At 39.4% G+C, this 23811-nt stretch overlaps 1 protein-coding gene across 1 annotated transcript in view; it reads right to left on the reverse strand.

Annotated features, from left to right (window-relative positions):
- Positions 1-720: 720 nt before the first annotated feature.
- Positions 721-23811, reverse strand: part of ARHGEF3 (Rho guanine nucleotide exchange factor 3) — a 111998-nt gene continuing 88907 nt past the window's right edge. The window contains 9 exon segments of the mRNA XM_042020932.1: positions 721-1718; positions 3303-3489; positions 4453-4623; positions 4787-5044; positions 6530-6606; positions 6706-6802; positions 7104-7166; positions 8939-9109; positions 13998-14105. Coding sequence (XP_041876866.1) covers positions 1378-1718; positions 3303-3489; positions 4453-4623; positions 4787-5044; positions 6530-6606; positions 6706-6802; positions 7104-7166; positions 8939-9109; positions 13998-14105 — 1473 coding nt within the window. The 3' untranslated portion in view covers positions 721-1377.

Below are 23811 nucleotides of genomic sequence, written 5' to 3' on the forward strand. Positions count from 1 at the left end.
ACAAGTACTCTGCACAGGTTATTTTGTGTAATACCAAGAATCATTTAAAATTTGTAATATATCATTTTCATAGCTTGCCATACGGCACTGGCATTATTTCTTATAGTAAGGAATAAAATATTATCCAGGGATTCCTGAAAATTAACAGGATGTTCAACTATGTGTTTTAGACTGCATTTAAGTGACTCATCTGCTTCTCATCATAATGAGTAGGTTAAATCAGCCACCAGAAAACACAGTAACATTTCCAATTACAGTACAAAATTAAATGTAACAAAAACTTTTAAAACAAAACTTGAGGAAAGTAAAAAGGATGTAATACATCCTAAAGGAAAAACAATTCCCTTTTTGTTTAAATTCTCTCTACATAATCCCATGGGGTATTTGTAGAGCACCATTTATATCAAATCATCACTTAGTTTTAAAAACCAACTACATGTAATTGTAAACAGACATTTACAGAAGATTAAATGTTTATCCATTAGTGGTGCTTAAAACCAACAGTGGAGGTCAGTGGAGTGCAAAATGCTGAAGAGGGCCTATTGACAAGCAAAAAGCTCCTTTCCATTCTTACTCTGTTTGGGATAATATATATATATGGCACTGAAAGCAAACTACCAGCTTATTTACAAACATCCAGTATTCTCAGCATTTCATTTAATTCAGTGCTGGCTGCAGAGGTTTGGTTGTGGTTTTTTCAGTTGATTATTTTTAGCATTACATGCTTTGACAAATAAACCATCTTACTATGCTGACTATTTGATATACCCAGATTTTAAAAAGTTTGGTTCCTGGATCTTAGGACAGCGCTTCATTTTGAAAAATAAATTCCTTAAGAGTCCCTGGTTCCATGGCCCACTGTTTATAATTCTTGTTGATTTAATACCACAGGAGTTTGGATAGGTTATTGCAAGATTGTTTTCTTTTTTTGTTCCAAGAAACTATTTTTTCTTTCCATGCCTTTAAGAAAACATTATCTTGATACCCATCCTGAAATTCCATATTAAGTCCACATCTTCAGCTGCCCCTTTAAAGGGCAAATACTTAAAAATTAGGAAAAGGTTATTTATGTAATGCATATATAAACAGTAGTTTAGAGATTCTGTTGACAGCAGGACATTGAGAATAACTGGTCAAGTACCTCTTTCATCCACCTTGGGTGTTTATGGAATATAATCACAGGACATGAGTTGCAAGAGATTCCAGCTTATACAGATGGGCAGTTACAGTACAACACTCACAGGTACAAATACAAGAACTGCATTGACATTGTCACAAAAAGTATTCTAAAAGTGCTTCTCCGAATGGTTCCATGTATGGAATGCAAATACTGTACAGGTAAGAGACAGATTTTCTTCCACTAACTGTAAGTTCTTGTCAAACATTGGTTTCTATTTGCTTTTCGCTCTCACAAGAGTTCGTCTGCTCCATGCGCTCGCAGTCGGCGCTGAGCTCGCTGGTGTCCATGCTACAGTCTGACTCACAGTCCGACTGCTCCATCTGCTCCAGGGCAGCCTCTCCCTGGGGCACTCTGCGTCCATTGGGTGACACAAGGAAATGTGCTTCCAGCCCGCCAGCCTTGCCTGCACACGCAGCCTTCTCCTTGGCCTGGCGGATGCAGTTAAGCCACTGCTGCTTGTTGAAGGAGTCATTGGCTTGGAGAGAGTGAGTCTGGCTTTGGGATCCATTTTTGAAGCTGACTCTAAAGAAGTTTTTGACTGAAAGAAACAAAACATATCAAACCTCTGAATGCTTTGGCTGAATGGATTTTATAATCAAAGAGTGTATTTAAGTAACAGAATAAGCACAATCTTTGCGTTAAGGTCGGACAAGACCATGTCAGGCCAAAGAGAAGAGTCTGGGTATCTCCTTGTTTCTGGGAGAAGACCACGGAACACCACAAGCACTTCTAGTAACTTCATATTGCTGGATTAAATAATTTTGGTTCTGCCATGCATGAGCTATCCATAAAACTTAAAGTGAATCAGCAAGATGAAGGCTTCTACCACATTTTAATGCTGCTTCTCCTACTTCTCTGCAAAGCAGATTTCCAGAACCTTCACTGAATACAGTATCCTTGTTCCAGCCAAAGACTCCTCTCTTCCATTCACTTCACTAATGCAGTGGATACACACAAAAACCCGTTGAAGTTTTGACCAGATGAGATTTAAAGGCCCCTTCTAGTAGAAGAAGCATCTTCATAATATTAACTGGAAGGACATTAACGTGAATAGCAGCAGTCTTGACCCTGAGTTCTACAGTATCTGCCATCTTAAAAGAATTTTGGAATAGCAATCAGCATCTCCAGTACAAGGAAAGGCAAAACAGCTGAAGCGCAAGATTTCAAAATACACTTGCTTATAACTTTGCAGTTTTGTCACTACAGTTTGTATGTTATCCCCTTCTCAATTCAGTAATACAGGAGCAGGTGTGTGGAGAAATTCTACTACCAATATAGTGAGCTTTGAGAAAGAATTGAAAAGAAACAACTAAGAACATAATAAACCAGTCTGAAACAAAAATCAAGATGCTGGATGGAGCTAATTTTAGAGAAAACATTCTTGACACTTTATTGTGCCATAAATTGAGTCTCCCCTGATAGGAGAGAATTTGCTGAAAGTCCTTGCAAGGCGTTTAAAAGATAAAGCGAGATGTCTTCTGTAGTTTCAATGCTTCTAGATAGTTGTTTATTAAGTCTTTTCAGAGGAACTGAGCCACTGGCGTGACCCAGGTACAGCATGGAAGGAGGGAAAATAGGAGTGAGAGCGAGAAAGACTAATTATCAAGATTTACACAGCCTTTCAAAGACATTTTAACCAATAGTTACTAAAAACGTACATTATTTTTACTTTCTTACCAATTATTCAGTAACACGACTAGGAACTGCAGAATTTTCTATCCAGTCAATCCAAACTACTTTTACTGCATAATATGGAGTGGTAGAAGAAGGAGAAGAAGGTCTAGAGAACAACAACAATCCTCCATTTTGGTATTTTTTACTCTTATCTATTTACTACAAAGAGAAGCCTAAAACCTTTAAATCTTTCACCCTATGACACTCTTACATAGAAGTCTATCACCTAATTCACACCACTGTATTTTCTAGTTGTTGTCTGACTGTTGCTAATTTTTTCCAAGGTTTAAAGCTAAAACAGTGTTGTCCAGGGGGGTAAAAACCCTTAAAAACAGGCAGAGAAATATTCTCGGCACTCTGGGTTCCTACACATTCTGATGCCACATTGGCAGTCATCTTAAGGTTATGATGACCCTACATGAGCAAATACAAAAAGTTGTATTCATACTTCTCTCATTGTTGCTGAATGCTCCACGTATGGATCCGCCCAGGCGCACCTCTCCGTCCTGCAGGTCCTCCAGCACCAGCTCCCTGACGGGGATTGGCTGCCGGTACAGCTGGTAGCAGAGCTGGTCATTGTGAGTCACGGCTCGAGTGATCACCAGCACCTCTTCAAAGAGGAAGACATGCAGTTTCTGTTAAAAGATTAATAGAAAATACAGCATTATTCCTTTCTTGAAACATCATTAAACCAAACGGAACAAATGAAGTTCACCAGAAAGATGAAAATCACCAGTTTCTTCCTCTTAATTTGGTATTGAACTGGCTGATCTTCATCAGGTGAACCAGGAAACAGCACCTGTTTCGTCTTTCCCTCTCAGCTGTGTGGTAAAACAGGACCCCCTTCCACTGTATACATGAACGTGCTACATAGAAGCAGTTCCAGAGCTGAAAAAATGCACTGCTTGCTTTGTTGCTTTTTAAAATAAATTTTCCTTAAGTTTTATTTACTTCCATAAGTGTCATAAGTATCATACTTACACTAGTGTCAGTAATCAAAAAAAGATCTTTTTTCATTGGGGAGGGGGAGAAATCTGGAAAAGACTATGCTCTCTTCTACTAATATATTTTTTTTTTCTTTTCTTTTTGTTTTCTTTTTAACTGAAAGCTCAAATTGTGAAACTTACCAATAGTGTGGTGTCCCAGAGACTGGAATTCAAAGTACCAAATTTCTCTGGTCAATAAATTAACTTTGATCTCAACAAAGAATCAAATAAAGCATTTTTAATAACCACAGCCTTTGACAAATTTAAAATTTGTTGGTACATTTTGTGTGTTCTTTATAGACATTAATATCACATCTCTGAGACCAGAAATTTGTGGGTTTTTCCAGCAAGTATTGAAATTGATCAAATTTACAATTTATCCAGGATACTGTTAGGCCCCATAAAAGACAGAGATACATATAATCTTATTATCTCCCTATACAGATACTTAACTACAACAAAAAAGATGTGATATATATATAATAATTAATATTTATCAACTTCCTACATATTAGAGTGATGCTTCTCTATGTGTGCTCACAGCTCTTTTAGCTGTCATGCAAAATGAGGGTATCTTTAAAAGTTATTTATGACAAAATATTTACTCCTTACCACTCCCCTGTTGTTCTTCAGTTCCCCATGACAACACACAGCACGTGAATTATCAATCAATGAATCCCTTTGGCCTTCTTCAAGATAAATAAGTCTCTCTTTGTAATATTGGCATTCAGATTCACCAGTCTTTATGTTGATTTCAGCCACAATGCCCTGAATTATATTTATCTGCAGAAACAATGAAAACACATGAATTTTAATTACACAGTCCAATATTCAGCTGTTTATGTAAGTATTTGCATTTTCATATTTTATGTAGTGTCCCTTAATTCACTAATAAGATAAAACTGCTATAATCTGCTAAAAAACCCCAAACCCAACAGTAACTCACAGCTTCTTCCAGGTGCTGTTGATCTGGATGATCATTTGGTGTGTGTCTTAAAATTTCTCTGAGCAGCAGTGGGTATTTAACCAAACGGCTTCTGGGGATGTCAAGGAAATTCCAAAGGTCCAGTTTGCGGCTAAAAGGAGACTCCAGGCAGCGCTGCAGGAAATCTTGCACTCTGTGATCTTGTTTCTTGTGATCCAGTAAAGCTTTGGCTGCTACTTGATTGCTGCAGTAGCTGTCATAGGAGTTCAGGCATGGAAGCTGAGGAAAGAATAAATAATTGTGTAGCTGAAGCAAAGCACGATTTCCTGCACTGAAAGGTTCAGGTGATTCAGGATATCAGAATTCATGCTGAGACTCTTTTAGCTGGAGATTTATCCACAGTTTATTGATGTAATGTTTCCAGCAAATATAACCTTTACAAGGGTCCTCAGACCACCTTGTTCAACATTTGAGTAATTTAGAAGCACTTGCTCATCACTCAGATCCTACAGATCTCCAATACTATTACAAAGCATTAAAAATATAAGTTGCTTAAGACTGAGCACTATTTAGTGCAGACAACAGTTGAACACAGAAGCCTGGCTTTAATTATGAACGGAAATAAAGGCCTAGGAATGAGCACTCCCAAACCTGGCCTTTTTCAGATCAGCAAATTTCTACAACCAAACTTCTACATTGCCCAGAGGAACCTTGACCAAACTAAGATGACAAAACTGTGCCTTATAAATCTGAAAAAAAAATAGCTTGTCTGTTGATTAGAGCAAAATATCCATTTACAAAACCTGCTGCATTAACACAATTATATGGAAAATCTTTCAAAAAAGGAAATTAGAATTGAATATATTTGAACCAAGAGAAGTTCACTGATGTTCAACACACACCAGAAAATATTTTAAATTACTTTAAGCGAAGAAAACTGAGATTATTTTGACATTTACAAATCGTTATCATTAACTATTTGCATTATAGACATTATACAGTAGTGAGCATGATTCCCTTGTTGACCATAGGCCACACTTTCACATAGAGCTGCTAAATATCATTACTTAATTCCTTAAAGATTTCAAGCCCTTTTTCCCTGCTAAATTTCATTGCTTACATTTACTTAAAAGCATACTTCTCACATATCTAAAACCAAAAATAGCTCTTCTTTATTACAGTGAACAATTTTATCAACGAAACAAACAAAAGCTCTTTTCAGTGTTTATGCTTTTGGATGCTTGTGAACGTGAACATATCAACTTTATCTTTTGTGAGGCAGCAGCATCTCTTTTGTATCCCTGTCTGCCTTATTAACAAAGTTCTAGAAATCAGTATCTTTAAAAACACTAACACCTATCTGTTACCTTGGATTGGAACGGAATGTCATCCAAAACTAACTGGGGAGTGCCCTTATACAATATGACTTTTCAAGGAAACCAGAACACAAACGGGGAGATTCTTAAACGACCTACATAAGAAAAACTCTAGTCTGACTCTTGATTTTTATTTAAATTATATTAAATAGTGCTCAACTCCTGAATAGCAAAAGCTTTAAAAACAATATCCTAGTCTAAACCTTTTCATGGAAAATCCCTGAAAAAATATTCTATTAGGTCTCTAATAGTTGCTTTACCTTGTAGAAGTATTTTTGGGAGTATCTTTTTGACATGTTACACTAGATACAGAAAGGAAATTGTCCAATAAAAACTACGTTACAGCTCCAAACTAAAGTCCCAAAATTGGTTATAAACTCTGCCTTACCCAACCCACGAGGATGTGCCCAACATGTTCTGTTGATCCATCAGGTTTCCTGACTTCTTGAAGTCGCCTAAGGAGATCTGATTGTGATTAGAAAAAAATAACAGAAACCTCACTTTAATAAACCTGATGACTTAAATCTGTGTGCAATAATTATGCAAAGACTATTTGAGTTTTACCTTCATGTAGAGGAATTAGAGAGTCCAGTGTTCCAAAAATTTGGTTCAACTCTTGCTCTGTCATTATGGAAAGCTTAAGCATTGGGTCATGATAAGCCTGAAAAGAAAAACAAATATTTGTGGTTTGTTGGGTGCAAAATTTGTAATAGAATTTAAAGCTCCCTGTAAGTAAGTATCATAGCCATATATTAAACTATCAATCTCATATTAAAAAAAAAAAAAAAACAGCGGCACATTTAAGTGTTTCAGAAAGAATGGGAAGATTAAAATATGCTTTGCATTTTTTCCTCTCCTACTGTCTTAGCAACTATAAAAAACAGAGACTGTTTTAAATGTGTTATGAACCAATTAGTACTGCTTGTTGTGGTTTGGTTTTTGCTTTTGTTTTTTAAACATACCTTTTTTGCCAACTTCAGATCTTCTATCAAGTCTTCTTCTCCCTGGGAAAGTTCAAAGATAGCCTGTAAAAACAGACACAAATATTAGAAAATATCTTTATTTAATCTATGCTCCACTTGCTGGGTTGATGTTATATTGTGAACAGCTGTCTTAACACCATGTAACAGCATTTCTCTGCTAAATCTACAGAAATAAAGTAAGGCTTTATTCCATAACTACAGAATCGAGTGTAGTGTTTTCTAAAACAGTTATACCAGAATGTTCATTAAATGCTTATCTCAAATAGCCAAAGAATTTTTTTTTTTTCCAAAGGGATGTGTTCCCAGATGGAGGAAGCTACCTTCATTGTGGAGTTTTGACTTGACTGTCTCTTAACCACTTACACAACTGCCTGCATAGGAGTTTGTTGTGTTCCATTTTAACACCTGCAGTGGCAAAAGTTACAGGGGGTTCTACCAAGTAGAAGACAGATCTTACTTAAAGCCTTTCTTTGGTACTGAGCACTTTTATTTTGGTACCAGTTCATTTTTTTGTTACAATGGCTGAGCTCTAGTTAACCACTGGCTGATGTTAGTTACTCCTCTTGAAGCACATCTGAGACTTTAAAGCTGGCAGATTAAAAATAACAGTGCCCTAATTCACTAGTTTATCAAACCCCTATTGTTACTAACTTATTGCATGATTTCCTCCTTATACTGGAGTACACTAAGAGTTAAGGACATTTCAGGCTAGAATTCCTTGCTTTACAGTCAAGGCTTTCAACCAGTATAAATCATGGAAGCCCATCCCCAGCTGGAGCAGATTCCTGGGGCTCAGGAACACACATTCCTGCCAGATTTGCCAGAGTGCAGCTCACAGGCAGTGGGTCAGCTGTCCCAGAAAAGCATACAGAATGGGAACAAGCACATAGCAGGACCCTCCTGCAAAACCTCCTGGGATTCAGCTCGCTTATTTGGGTTGTACCAAGGATCCTGGCTCCTGCCCCCACACAGCAGTGACTGCTATACACTGTACACAGTTTCTACAGTTTATTTTTCAATAAGCTGCCTTTGAAGTTTTCAATTACAAATTTATTTCCTATGAATTCTTGTACAATGTTAAAATTTGCAGAAGAAATGCTTGTCACTACTGTTGTTTGATTTATGACTCAGTCCCTGAAGTATTCTCAGGGAGACTTACAAGCTTTGTTGATACTGCTAGAAATTTCTTTAGAAAATAAAAATATCTTGATTCTGAAGGAGCTCTGTGTTGACTATAATACGAACTATCTAGACTTTATCTCATCTGACACACTAAAAGCACTGGCATGCTTCTTTTTTGCTTTGGAAGACACATCTTTTGATCAGTGTGTCATCTTTCTAGCACTGGAAACTTCCTCAAAGACAGTCTTTTCCAAAAGGGAAATGATGGTGCATTTTTGTGTGTATGTATCAGCTGATGAACACCTGTTCCTGGCATAGCATGCTCACCTCTCATTACCACAACAACAAAATGAAACACTAAAATATCAACCATGACTCCAGAAAGTGTCAGACAGAACATGTACACACACGCAGCCAATCCCAGGACAATGTATCTCAGTAACTTTCGGCTTTGTTAAGGAAATACAATGAGCTGGATTTTACAAAGAATACATTCATCTAATATAGCCTGAGTCATAAAGACTAGGGATGGAATTCTGCTTCTAGTGGAGGTGGTGACACATTTTAATTGCAGGACATGTTCAAGTGCTACCCCAATGCCAAAAAGCATTCCCAAGTCCACACTTTAAAGGCGACCTTTGAACGTGAAATTTACGGTTAAAACAGATATATATGTGTGTATATATCTATACCTCTTGCCGCTTGATTTCCTTGGATGTAAGCATGTGATTGACACAGACATCAAAGGTCTCACTCCACAGTTTGCTGTCTCTCCTCTTTGTGTTAGCAGGGGGCACATTTCGGGACCATGGCCGTGGGCTGAACAGGTCGGGGCGACTCTCGCTGCGGAAACTGATGGACCGCTGGGAAGAGAGAATCAGGTTTATGTTACAACAGTTTCATGTTAACACTCTCCATTTTCTCCTTTTCTAAGGAACTACTATACATAGTTCAGTACAACAAATAAATGTTCTCTGATTAGTTTTTACTTTGAACTTCATAGCACCATTTAGTACCGGGAATGTAAGAGAAATTATTTTAATACAACTTCATGGAAGGGCAGGACCTCCCTTCCTGCAGTGAACTCTGTCCATGTCCTGTCCTCAACATGTACAAAACTTCTGCAATGCATTCCCATACAACAAGCACCAAGAGTGAACTATAGGGGTAATGCAGAATGGTGCAGCACACTGAACTAACAGAACTGGTCAAATACAGAGCTTCAATTCAGTAGACTGACAGGAATTACTCATACATTCCACAACTGTCTCATCAAAAATTTAGAATTAATGCAAATATTAGACACTCTACCGATGTGTACCAGCATCTCTGTACCTACTGTGTGGCCTGGTCCTAAATTTCAATAAAGCCAATTTCAATTTTAGGACAGACTTGAGAGTTCTAATTGCCTGTAAACTCTTAGAAGGATTTCAGGCTAAGGATGAATACTTTATGCTCTTACTATTCTATTTTGAAAAGGTTTCTTTTTTGCTTCATTAAAATTAGAGGCTGCTTTTTGAGGTCATACCTCTGAAATGATTTAACTACTTCACATAGTTGAAATACTCAACATTTTTATTGTTATTTAAAACCTCCCTTACATAACACAATCATCTTTCAATTGCCTTGGGTAAGAATATTTAAAACAAAATAAATTCTCTCAATTTCCAGGTTGAAAGCAGCATATACAAAGGACAATATTTGAAATTCTTCTCTGAAGGTAAGAGCCCATGAAACGCAAACAGTGCCTATAAATACTATGTTTTTACCATATCAGAAGACATGATAAAAATATAAACTTGTCTTTTAACAGAAGCTGTTCTAAGTCCTACTTGGAATTGACAAAGACCTTAACAATAAACACCCCCCTACCCCCCCCAAAACTTTGCAAGTCAGGTGCTAGTCTTCCTTCAAGAGTTAAGAAGATAAAGAAACACACATGAAATAACATGCTTAATTTACACTTATTATAATGAGGAATCATGGAGCAAAGTCAAATTAGGCCGTGTTTTGGGAAAAGCAATCTTTCACATGCACTGACAGAATGTTCCTCCCTGCTCCGTACAATTCTCCACAGCCCTAAACTGTCCTCATCGGGCAGAAGGGGCACAAAGAGGCTAAAAGACTCAAAATGAAACCAAACTCCCCAAAATCCTGCTTGCTTGTTTGCTTAGCATCCTTGCTACCTAGAGATAATAAGTATATATTTAATTGATTTCTGTCATACATCAGCCTTTCATTAACCATACAAAGTGTACCTCACTTAATAAGGGGCACAGGACTGAGGTTATTTATTAGTGAAATAGAGCCCTAAACTGAAGTTCTATCAAAAAATTTTAAAAACAAGTTTGAAGATAGTCTGATGCTATCTATCTTTGCTTTGTACTTGTTAAGAAGGGGGAAAAAAAAAATCCGCCATGATAGAATCCCACGAAAGAACTGCAGGAATGTCAAAAGAGCGCTTCGCCATTTCCAGTCTTTTAAAAATATTTTCTTAGTTTCTGGCTTCCTTAAAAAACATATCCAACACACTGTTTAAAAATTATGGCCCTGTGGGATGATTAGAATTTTCATGTAATTCCAAAATTTTAAGGAGCTGGGGGAAAATCCATTCACAGCCCCTCATTTTGTTTACCGTATTTCTCTGGTGGCAACAGATTTCCCTGGCTGTTATAAGACTGTTACTTGAAGGGTCTATGTGTTACTGATGTTAATTAATGAAATTAACAGCCCTTAATTAGAACTGCAGTAAAGCAGACACCTCCATGTACTGGGCAAAGGCCACTACTGATCAAAGCCCTGGCATTCAGAACTGATGTTAAAAACAATTTTCTTCTTGAGGATTTTTAGAAATTTCTGGTGTCCTAAGAGAGATAAAAGTAATTTGGACTCCCTACTTAAATTTCAAGACACACTGATGAAAACTGAAGTCGCAGAGGAAGCCAGCCAGACTTCAATTTCTTTCTTCAGCATCAGCTGGAGTTCTTTTTCTGATCCTATTTTCTGCTTTAAGCCAAACAGCACAGCTGTAAATAAGACCAGGCAGATCATCATAATCATTAGTTAGGCTTGATGGAGACTGAAAATACAGCTGTGAATTAAACTGGCTTCCCAGGTGGATTAATAAATAAGAATATCTGCATTAGGTATAAAATACCTGTTAGCATTACATATCCTGCAGCTACACAGACAGACTCTGGCAGAGGTGAAGCTAACAGCACTTTATTAGTCAGCTGGTCTACCCTGCCCTACAGGATAGAAACAGAATGACTACAAATAGTCAATAACAAAACAAAACAAAACAAAACACAAAAGCCCAGAAAGAAAACCAGAAAGACTTCAAATATTTTTTACTTGGAATCCTTATGAAAAAAGTATTGAAAATAAGTGGAAAATTGGAATAAAGTTAAGTATACACGAAAAAATCAAATACTTCTAAAATCAATAAAATATGCAAAACATGGAAAGTTGCTAAGAACATATCTTAAAAAAACCTACACAAATCCCAGACATAAATGTATCTCCTCATGCTGAAAGTCCATTAATGTAAAGTGGAAGTTACATGTACAGAGGTAAGGAAAATTATATACAATAAGCTTTTTTTTCCTCCCTCTTACACGTATCTTCCATTTAGAAGAATATCTAAGAAGGTTTGTTTGAAATGCTGTTGGAGTGGTCTTTTTCTGTTGACTTTGTTTCTTTTCTTCCAGGGGAAGAAGTTGTTTGTTCTGCATGTTGTGGTGATGACAGCAGTTTTCTGCATTTTACAGACACAGAACATCCAGCAGCAATGCAAGGAGAAACATGGGTTTTGACTGAAATAACAATGAAGCTACATAAAAGTTCACCCACTAAGAAAAATCAACTTTTTTTTTTTCTTTTTTACAGGAGATCACATGATGAAAGGAAATCTATACTGTTCTCAAGACACAGTGACATTGACGTCAAAACAAAATAAAGTGAAATAGCTATACATACTTCCCAGAATGTTTCTAAATAATTCCAAGTAGAACATCTGAGCACAAGGTCAGTCTTTTTTGTCCCTGCTCTACAGCTATTGAGAAAATCAGATAAGAAGACAATTTACAGCCAGGTATGAAGGAGTTTTGAGGGACATCACCAGCAGGATTTGGACAACACAGAAGCTGATTTCTCATCACAGCTCCTTAAAGCACATAATTAGAAGGGATGGTATAAATAACATCACTATTTAATCTGCTAATTAAAATATATTCTTATGGTCAGTATGAACAGAGCAAAACAGAAATGCTTGCAACAGTAGGACTTGCAACAAAGCCATTATTTTCCCTCCTATTTTTGACAAAATTTACCCTGAAACACATTAAATAGCTCTCATCTCGGGAAGCTGCTACTGCATACATGAAAGGATAGTTGTTTTGGTTAGTCTGAAACAACTTTATTAAATACAATATTGTTCTGGATACTGCATTGTGCAGTCCCAGAGGCCTTTGCTGCAGAACAATAGCACAGGTACCTAAATGAGGCCAACAGCTGCCTAAGGCTTAGGAAAGGGAAGCACCGCACTCAGCAGCAGTTTAGCCAAAAATTAAATCCCTTTCCACACTCCTCACAACTGGAACTGATGTGCCCCTTCCAGAGTCTGGCCAATTTCTCCTGGAGGCAGATTCTGCAGGAGATTCATACAGCCCAGGGGATACAGGGAGCTCTGCTCGAGTCACGCAAACCACACCTGCACCGAGCCAGGCTGGGGGGTGCAGACATTTGGCTGATCCTCCAACCCTGTGCAGAAATCTGTACTTCCAACATCACAGGAACCAAAGACAAGAAAACCAATGTCAGAAAACCCTGTAATATCCATTTTCTAGGTAATTACCACTACAGAAAAATGGGGTTCTTGTTTCTCATAAGACTCTAAAGTTTTATTTCTTTCCTCCTTAACAGGTAATTTCAGTAAAGCTCTAATTTAGGAAGTTTTAATTAAGAAACATTTCTAACACATTCAAGTTACCTTTAAAGTTCCTCTCAAAGAAATTAAGCTTATTCAATAATTTTCTTTAGATCTTTTACATGCCTTCTTACGTAAACTGTTTTAAAGAGGAAACAGTGGCTTTTGAGGCCAGACCCAGAGCAGCTGCAGCTCCCAGCTGTGACTGCAATCAGGAGTTGAGCACCCCAATATTTTGCCATCTCTAGGTCTGAAGGTACAAATGCTTTATAAACAAAAGTTTTGTTAGCCTCTAAGTATGTTCAGTATTATACACCTAATCTGTAACATAGAAACTGCATTTAAAATTTGTTTGCCCTTTATTATCAGCAGCTTTGGAAAATGACTTGGAAATTTCCAGTTGTTTACTAACTCTTTTGTTTAGGTAAGGTCAAAGTTCACTCTACAGGAAGAAATTTAGGCAGTCCTACCTGACCAACTATACCAAAAATAACATTTTCAAAGAAACCAACCAATATTAATCAAAAGCATTACGGAATATTCTGTTCATCAAATTTAAGAAGAAAATGTAATCCTTTAGTAAACAATTTTTATATGCTACAGGTGCAATAGTTCTCCTACTGGTAAGTGAAAAACATTAATTATCTGGACAGGGAAGTGGTTTTTTCAAGGTGAGAGTTGTGAGTTTTAAGCTGAGTGACCTTGTGGCCACAAGGTGCCTAACCCTGTTTGGCACATTACAGTGGGGAGTGCCCATGTGCATCCCTGCTCCCAGGAAGCCTGGGGGGAACTGCAGCTGTGTGGAAGCAGCAGGAATTGGTTACCTGCAGGGTCTGGCTGAAGCGCTTCAGCGGAGTGGCTCGCACAGGAGGGATGAGGCTGGCCAGGGATGTGACTCGGGAGAGAGGCTTGACCCGTTTGTTACTGGGCTCCTGCAGCACAGGGAGGAGGAAGGAAAGGAAAAAAAAACCAGGGGAGTGTGAGCATAACCAGATAAAGATTGCCAACAGTTCTGGTGATTTTCCTAAGAAAGCATTTGCAGCAAGCATGTTTGCAAACCTGGTCTGTAATAAGGGCAGATACAAACAAAAGCACTTTCAAACACTGACAGTGACAGATTGCTCTTGGCTGGTACCTACAGGTCCTGGAAACAGCTGGAAAATGTAATGGTGGAGAAGTTGGCATGGCCAGGAACGGGGGAAGGGAGGTAAAGAAAGACAATATCATTTGATTATTTTAACTCATTCTTAGCAGAGAAATTTTCATATTGCATATTATAATAATCTTCTCACTGAAAGGAATACTTTCAAATATAAACAATTCTGTTTGTGCCTTTGCATCTGGCACTGTCAGCATGTGACTTTATTCAGTTAAATGTATTTTCTCCCAGAATATATAATTTAGACAGAAATCTCTAACTCTTATTGTCTTTGAATGCATGTTCTTATGAAAATACTCACATATACAGAAAGGCATTAATAACATGCTTACCTATATTATTTTTTGCATATAATATAAAGGAAAACTAAACAAAAATCTACCATAAAGCACTCAATTAAATGTTTTCCTTTTCATATATATTTTAACAGCACAACAGCACTCAAATTAATGTATAACCAAAATAATATGCCAATTGTCCTGCAAATATATATATTTTTTTAAAATTAACAGAAATTGTAACACAGAAAAAAGTGATTATAAATACATAAAAATAGAACAGTTACCCTTGGCTTCCTAATCTCCATCTGACATTTAATGGATCTCGAACAGCACATGCAAAAGGCAACAGAAAAAGAGCCAAACCTTCCAAGTGAAGTTGAAAACCCCATCCAACACCATATTTCAAGGACATCCTAAGGCAGTTCATCGTTCTTTTTCAGCCATGCTTATAAAGTTTGCATAGTTTGCTATGCCTCCAATTGTCTGTACATAGCTTTAAGAAAATGAAGCATGCCTATTATCCTTTTCTTCAGAAATACAAATCCTTCTGGAAATAATGCAGAATTGTCATCCTTTTTGATACCAAAAACAAAAAAAATCTCAGCAGTGATGATCACCATCTGTATTACTGGCAAGAAAAATTCTCTTCCATTAGTGCAGCAACAGAGGAAAGGTGAGAAGCAGCTACATATTTAATTTACTTCTCAGCAGGCAGACCTGGAAATCCAGAAAAGCCAGCTGAGATGAGCGACAAAGTGTTTAACCCTCTAGCAAAAATAATATATTCCATCACACGTGACACCTGGCATTAAAGAACTGTAGCAGTCTAAAGCAAGTTAAATCCTTATCTTCATCACTGCACTGTTATTCATAACCCTTCCTTTTCAGCCACCATGTCTTTGAGGCAGGTTTCAGAAGGAGCATTTTTTACGTCATTGCAGCACCACTCGCATACTCATCTCCAGCAGCATCCCACCCCCTCCCCCACTCCCCAAAAAAGAGGGAAAATGTTGGCGATTCCAGTGCAATTCTTCTCTAACTGGTGGCACAGCCATGAGCTGTTTCTGTTCCTGATTATTCCAAGTTCTGGGGCCCAGATCACAGCCCGTGGCAGAGGCAGCTGGTCAGGAATCGTGCTGCACTGCAGTGCCAGGACATGGAGCCCCAGCCGGGTGGGCAATGCCATGCCAGCAGCACAGCTTGTGCCAGCACCTCTGCCTTAGCAGCACAGGGCACTTAGGCACCAGTACCCCAGCCCAAAAGCAAAGCCTGGAAATGAACGTTGTATGGACTTTCCAGGAGATAGGGGAGGAGGATTAGGATTAATAAAAATTACTGCTCCTTCTTTATGCTGTATCCTTTCTGGTATCCATTGCCCCCATCCATTTCAAGGAGAAAAATGCTAAGGCAGTGTAGTTTTTACTGATGTTCGTGATGCAAAACCTCACTGAATACAGAAACTGATTTTAAAGATAAACACTGAGCAGAATTTCAGCCACCATCAAACACCATTAAGATCTTCTGGAACCTCTTGCTGTGAGCCACTAGAGGCCAGCTGTTCTCCCAGCACGCAAAGCCAGGTCAGGTAACTGCAGTCCTGCCCTTCTGAGTCAGCACCCCACCTTGAATTCCTTATGCAATGTATCGTGTTCTGATTTCACATGGAAAATTCGGACCAGAATTTGGAACAGTTAAACATGCAGTTCAAATTTAGAATTCAATTTTATGGAAAGAAATCAGCATTATTACAAGATTCTGTCAAATAGCATTACTTAAGATAACTTCAGAAGCCTGAGACTTTACACCTTTACCAATGAGTTCTGAAAGAAAATCTTGTTAATCATAAGTTCTTAAGTATGAGAAAGCTTTTCTGAATACTCCCAAACTGATTTGCACCTTGCATTAGAACCTGGGTGGTAGGTTAAGATACTGAGCTGGAAGTAAAAACTCATCAAATCTTAGTGTTTCAGGCGTCGTTTTATTCAGAAAAGTCTAACAACAAAAGCCATCAGCACTGAGTCACCCTTTCTACTGTAGAAAAATGGAGTTTGTACAAATAAGGCTTTGACTGTGCAATGAAAATACAGCACTACCATAGCAATTCTAAAACTGTCAGACAGCAATACTGAAACTGCTGCACATTTGATTGCAGGATTTCTGCTGTACTGTCTACATCCATTCTGCCTCTACCTCCCCTTTCATCAACACCCTCATTCTCAAGCTGGGTCACCTCTCCAAACCAGCACTGCAGAGAAGCTGAACAAACTACTGAGACCAATGATCTAGAGAGGGAAAAATTCCACAGTCAAGAGCAAGCCTTGAACAGGTGGGTGTTTTTTTCACCAAGGACTCTGTTCATCACAGCCAACATAACAAATGGAAAGAGGAGATGGTGTGAACTGTTCTGCTTTACCCAGAGATACCAGAATCTGCACTTGCACAATAGTCCAATATGTTATTTCCCTAATTTGTCTCTGAAAACCCTCCAATTTTCCAGTTAACCAGAAGTCCCAGAACCGTAAGATCCCCTGGGGTATGAATTTGAACTGTGTCTGCCCAGTGTTGCAGTGGGGATCCTGCAACACGCATATATCAAACCAGGAGTCCCGTGGAAAGGAAATATATATGGACAGACAGATTCTTGCTAGATGTTTCAGAGATGTTTATTTCTCCAGCCGCATGGCCGGAGCTCTGCTGAGGAACTGTTCCAGTCACGGGACCAAGGGTCCTTCTGCCCGCGCAGGGAACACAAACCAACCAATGGGAACGAGGCTGAGCAGGGGCAGGGAAGCCCCGTGTCTGTGCCCTCAGGGCCCCTCTCCCAGGGCTCCATGGCAGGGGAGGGACCCCAACACCTCACCCGTTTTATTTTAATAAAAGGAGAATGAAAACAACTGGATAAACATAACAAGAACAGTTTCAAAACAAAACAAGCCACCCTCCTGAGTCTTTAAATGTCCAAACAGATTCTGTGGAACATCTTAGGGCTGACAGAAGGGAGACAGAACTCTCTGAGCATGCTTTGTGGGGAAACTGAGGCAGGAGAGGGTTTAACTTCTTCCCTCCCCCTTTTCATCCTCCACTCGGCATTGGAAAGGGATTTTTGGGGAAACAGTTGGCAAAAGCATGGTTTTGTGAGGGAAACCATGGATGAAAAAACGGATTGGGAATACACTGGGGGTAATAGGACATAGGGTAAAAGGGAAAGGTGGGATTAGGAAAGGGAGACTGTAGGGGGGACTTACAATGGAGATATTGTCTAACATGACTACGATTTTTTGCATATATACTGCCTTTTACAGAAACACCATCAGGCCCAGTGACCTGCGATGCTTGTAACCCTTTTCTACCTCGTATAATTTTGAATTGCACCACCTCTCCATCTCCCAAGCTTGGGATGTATTTTTCAGGGTTATTCTTTTTAATAGCAGTTCTATGCACGAATATGTCTTGCTGGTTGTCACACCTTGTTATAAAACCATAATTTTGCTTAACATTATACCATTTTACTATCCCTAAGATCTTGGTTACTATGATCTTTTCCTTTTTCCGAGTGGCTGCTGTTTTCTGTCTCGCTGTGTCTTTGCTCTCTCCTTCGGTCGCTCCCATGTTGGAATTGTCGGGGCTGCTGGTGCCTGCGCGCTCTTCCCGGGGTCGCGTTCGGGGCTGCGCGGGCCGGGCCGGGCCGCACTGCTCAGTTCTCCGTGCGTCGCCTCCTCTGGTCGCAGCTTCGCTGCCGATGCCGGGTGCTGCACCCATGTCTCGGCCGGGCCCCCGAGCGACGACCCCCCCGCGCCCTGCTCCAGCGCGCGTTTCGGCTGGGCGCGGCTCTGCTCCACCGCCGCCAGCCGCCGCCCGCGCGCCGCCCCTCTCGGCCGGGCGTTCACGGGGCTCGCTCCACCACGCGCTGTGCTGCGCCGTGCGGGCACCGCCGGGTCCCGCCGCGCCTCGCTCCGCCACCGACACTGCGGCTCGCGTGGCTCCGCCCGCACGCGGGAACCGCCTCGCTGCTGCTCGGAGAGCGCTCGGTGCACGTGGCCTGGGCCGCACGGTCCCTGCGCCAGGCTTCCCTTCGCCAAGACACAGCTGACATTGCTCAACAGTCTCGGTAACTAAATAATATTCACGAAAATATTCTTCCATCGGCATATATTTTGACTCAAATATTAACTGTGTCCAAACGGTTTTCCAAAAGCCCTTGGTAAGAATTAAATCCCAAGAAACATAGAAAAAGTTCTTAAACAACCATGCCAGGAAGTGTTTCAGTTCTTTTTGAGCTTGAATCAAGCTAAAATTTACAAATCGTTGTTCAAGAATCGTTTTAAGTTTAAGATAAATGTCCATATGCGGCTCGGAGAGCCAAGAGTCTTCCCACTGTTCCTCCATAGTTTAGATACGGAATAGCAAAGCAAAACCAAGAAGAGGAATCCAAAGTTTCCAGGGTTTACTCACACAAATCAGTCGCTTAGGGATCGGGGATCGTTCTGCTCTCAATTCTCCACCATTTGTTGCAGTGGGGATCCTGCAACACGCATATATCAAACCAGGAGTCCCGTGGAAAGGAAATATATATGGACAGACAGATTCTTGCTAGATGTTTCAGAGATGTTTATTTCTCCAGCCGCATGGCCGGAGCTCTGCCCAGGAACTGTTCCAGTCACGGGACCAAGGGTCCTTCTGCCCGCGCAGGGAACACAAACCAACCAATGGGAACGAGGCTGAGCAGGGGCAGGGAAGCCCCGTGTCTGTGCCCTCAGGGCCCCTCTCCCAGGGCTCCATGGCAGGGGAGGGACCCCAACAGCCCAGCACGAGGAGGCTCCAGTGAGGAAACACTGCACTGGTAGACTGAACATCAGACTCCAGACCAGCACTCTGAGTGTGCTCAGAATACTCAGAGCCACCAAAGTCATCACTTCCCCTCTCCTCCTGCCTCCCCCCTCACAGCTCAGGGAACTTTGAAATAGAGGGATCAAGAGATAGGATTTAGAGGCTGGATCCATTTGCAACAACTATCACCTGTCCAGATAGGGAACAGGGCCAAGTTATGACACAAAAAATTCAGGAGTTACAATGTTTTACCTGACCTTTTAAAGCCATTATTATTGGTATTTTAAAAAACTTGTTTCAGAGTTCTGAGATTATCGCATGCTAGGCCGTATTTTCAGAGTTGTGAAGGCTTGCCAAAGCAATACGGGAAGTAGGTTTAAAAAAAAAGATCCAGACTATAGTTTGGCAGAGTTTCCAAAATGTGGAGCTGGTATATGTGAACAAGTAACATTAATCTGACAGGGCTTTAAATTTGATATAAGGCTAAATAAAGCTGAGGGAAACATGAGTGCAGGAACTTCAAAGGCTGAACAGTCAAGTGAAGTCAAATTAATACCTGACTAGGCTAGAACAAAGAGCAGATGTCTTTTGGAGGGAGCTGTATATTTGAACTCAAGATGACTTTGGTAACATTTGAATTCAGAGAGAAAAACATTTAAACTGGATGTACCATGAATACATGCAGCCTCAGAAAGAACTTGAAGCTGTGAACAAATTGATAAGCAAATCCATGTCCAAAATATGGATGGTTCTGAAAACCAGACAGTGGACATTTCAAATAACTGCTATATCCTTCTTAGTACATTTTTATAATATACTTTACTGGAGAATTAGTAGGAAGAAAAATTAATCACAACGGCATAATCAATGATTGTCACCAGTTTAAGATGGGAAGCTATCAGACAAGAAGTTACAAAGATGCCATGCCTCTTCAGGCATGAAGGACACAGTACTTTCAATTGCTTCTTCATTCTAATTTACTCTTTATGTATATGTCCAATTGTATCTCCAGTATCTTCTATATATTAAGCTCTAACACAATGGTTTGGACTACTTAGTAAGCAAGGAAAGCTCCATCTTTTAATGTATAACTCTCAAAAAATGACCCTTCTGCTGTGGGACAGCAGAAAACACAGCAATCACCTACAACTACAGCATTACTGGGAAGCCACACTCAGAAGACCAACAGCTGCCAGCCCCCTTTTCAGTAAAATTTAAGTCTTTTTGCCTTGCAAAACTGAGGACGTCTTACTTCCTTATCTGTGAAATGGTCATTTCAAAATGACAACATCCTGGCAAAAAGGTAACTTTTGTATCATTATTTTGGGTCTGATGCACACAGATTACCATTTAAAAGCCTGAATCTTAGCACACAGCACCTGCTCCCAGGGCAAGCTGAGCATTCAAACAGCCATGGAAGTGTGTTAAAGCAGAAGATCCTGTGAAGAATTAGGCACTTACATTAGCTGCAATGCACTGACAGCTAAGTTCATGCTATTTTTGCCTCTTTCAGTAGTGAAACTGGCGCCTAATAACTGGTTATATTGTATCCAAGAACTCATTACACAGATAAGAAAGCTTCTAGAAGGCTATTTAGGGGAAGAAGGTAATACTTTGGTGCTCTTCATCAGCAAAAAAAAAAAAAAAAAAAAAAAAAAACTCCTTTACTAGTATAGGTAAAGAATGGAATTTTCCCAAAGTTCAAAGCAGAGTAAGTTAAACCCATTTAACTGTATCAATCAGTTTTTGATACATTGTCATTTAAGACCACCCACAGCTTAATTATTACACTTTGATGGATAAATTACTCTAGCAAAAGACTGATTTTCATTTCCTAACAAACAGAAAGAAAGGAAACAAAAAGAATGAGGCCAGATTCCCTTCATATTGCCCTAAGAACATCAGAACCAATGACCTGGATAACACATGCTGAATAGTAGTCTAGGTGCCATATAAAAGGTTTTCCCTTGCTCCAGTACCTCACTTCCAAATTCTTCCGTGCCCCTGGAGGGCTTAGCCACTGATTTCCCGCCAGTGAAGAGCAAATGTATGTTCACTGATGCTATGATTGTTTTTCCACCTGACTCTCTCATCTCTTATCAGCAACTTCAACAACAGTCTCCATGTCAGAGAACTGGTGCTGAATCCGACAAACAAGGGAAAATGTGTCCCTGAGGGGCCATTATCCTTGTGTCTGCCGCACTACTGTGACCAGGATATTGTGTTGATTTTTCTGATTGTATTTAAAACCAAACTCAACAAAAGGAATTTGCAGAGATTTTTAAGACAGCCCAGAAGGTAAGTGCTGTGTGAAAAATGGTACAGAAACTTAGCATTTTAGAATATTAGAATTTATCCTATTTAACCTTCAAAGGCCAACTGACCTCCCAACCCACACACAAAGGGGCTGAAATTGTCAGTGCCTGTTACAATTCCAACTTACTGGAGTTCAGCAAGTTCTGAGACATTTACAGCAGCAATTCTGGATTTGGGGTAGCTAACTTGCTTAACATTTTATAAAAAACAGCCTGGTTACCTTTTTTCCTTTTTATGTGAATCGGGACAAACAGATATCCAAAGCATTCATTCTGTGCTATGGGAGCATTCATTAGGGAAAAATGTTTTAACTTAAATTAGTCTCCAGAGTGTTAACAGTGTAATAAATAGAAGACACTATAAATTGAAACAGCACAGTAAGCTTTGTTTCAAACCTAATTCAAAAACAGTGCCAGTAAACTCAAACAGAACCACTCTGTTTCAGACTTCATGTAACTGGCTATATTTCCATATGCCTTAAAGGTTTCCATACTTTAAAGGTTATTAGTTTTTAGTCAACTTTATAAGGGTAAGTCAACATTTGTCATGGCAGGAAGCCCAACAATATTATTTTTGTTAGTCTGCTACTAGTTAAATTGGCTTCAGATTAAACAGCTCTAATAAATGCCCCCAAAACTTGGAGTTTAATAAAAAAAAAAAACAACACATTCAAGCTCTGTTCCACAGGATGTTATCAGTATTTAACCTTCAGCAGGATAAAAACCAAACCAAAACAAAAAAGGTTAAAATAGAAAAAACAACCTATGTTACAACAGTCTTTAACACAGCAAACACTTAAACCTAAAAATAAATTAAGCCAGGCATCTCAAGCTTTTGTACCTTCAGAGCAAAGCAAGTCTAAAACTAGAACAACATTCTCAATTGATTTTGGCACTAAAATACTGGGGTTTTATATTGAAACAGCAGAGAATTTGCCTTTGCTTCATAGTATCTTAGAAATATTCTGACTGCAAAATTGTAGAACATTGCCTCTTCCAGAACCGAGCCATATGGTCAAGCAAAACAAAGTAGGTGGCCCTAAACCAGTTGTACATATAGTTCAGTGTTGTACAAAGGTAAATAAATCATCCACACAAGTCCACACTAAAACCTGGGAGAGGCATCCCACTACTAAAAGTGCCAGCATCTCAAGAAGAATTTATTAAGCAATTTTAATAAATTGACAAAAAGACAACTTGATCATCCAATAAACTGTGCGTATTGGTGATACAATTTTCCTTGAACTCCATAAGATCCCATGCACCACCTGCACTCCCTAATGGTAGCAGAAGGAGGTTTGTTATTCCTCCTCTGTCAGCCTCCTCAAAACCAACAAGCAAACAAAGGAAAATCCAGAGATATTTTGTTTTATTCACAAAGAAGAGAACCTGAAATGACTGCTGGGGTACAATGAAGAGCCATTTAGGGAAGTGGTGAAGTATTCCTGGTCAAAGACAACAGTGAAGTTTGCAGAATGTTATCCCACCACGTGTTAATCAAAGATTGGCTCCCGGTTGCACACAGGCTGCCCTCGTTGGTCACCACCCTTAGGACCTTGGATTTCATTTGCCATAGGCAAGACAGACCCAGTCAAGTGTCAGCAGCACAAGGACAAGTTGCATCCAGCAATCTTCACTGATCATTCATTTGTCTGCAACATCCAGAAATCAATACATCTATCAGCAGTTAGGAAATGAAGGCAAATTAACAGAAAAACCTCACACTGAGGTGAATTAACGCAAGCAACAGAAGCCCTGAAAAATCCAGACAACTAATGTAGAGTTGATTAAACTCTGCATTTCCTCTCATTAGAAGCTGCTTGTACAGACAACCTAAGAAAGACCTTTTCCATTCTGGAACAAACTGGATATTAACCTGGACTGCCAATTAACCAGCAGACATCATACAGTAATTTACTGAATGGAAAAATAAAGACAAGCTGTTTGTTTGACACTGCCACTAAGCAGAACAGATCAGCAATTCCAAGTGCGGGGGTTTGACACATTTCCAGCTACACTGCACATGAACTTACCTGAAATATGTCAAAACTGCAAC

The sequence above is a fragment of the Corvus kubaryi genome, unplaced genomic scaffold (genome assembly GCF_017639235.1).
Source record: "Corvus kubaryi isolate FWS band 111438036 unplaced genomic scaffold, C.kubaryi_AGA036_p1.0 124, whole genome shotgun sequence".
In the NCBI taxonomy this organism is placed as follows: domain Eukaryota; kingdom Metazoa; phylum Chordata; class Aves; order Passeriformes; family Corvidae; genus Corvus; species Corvus kubaryi.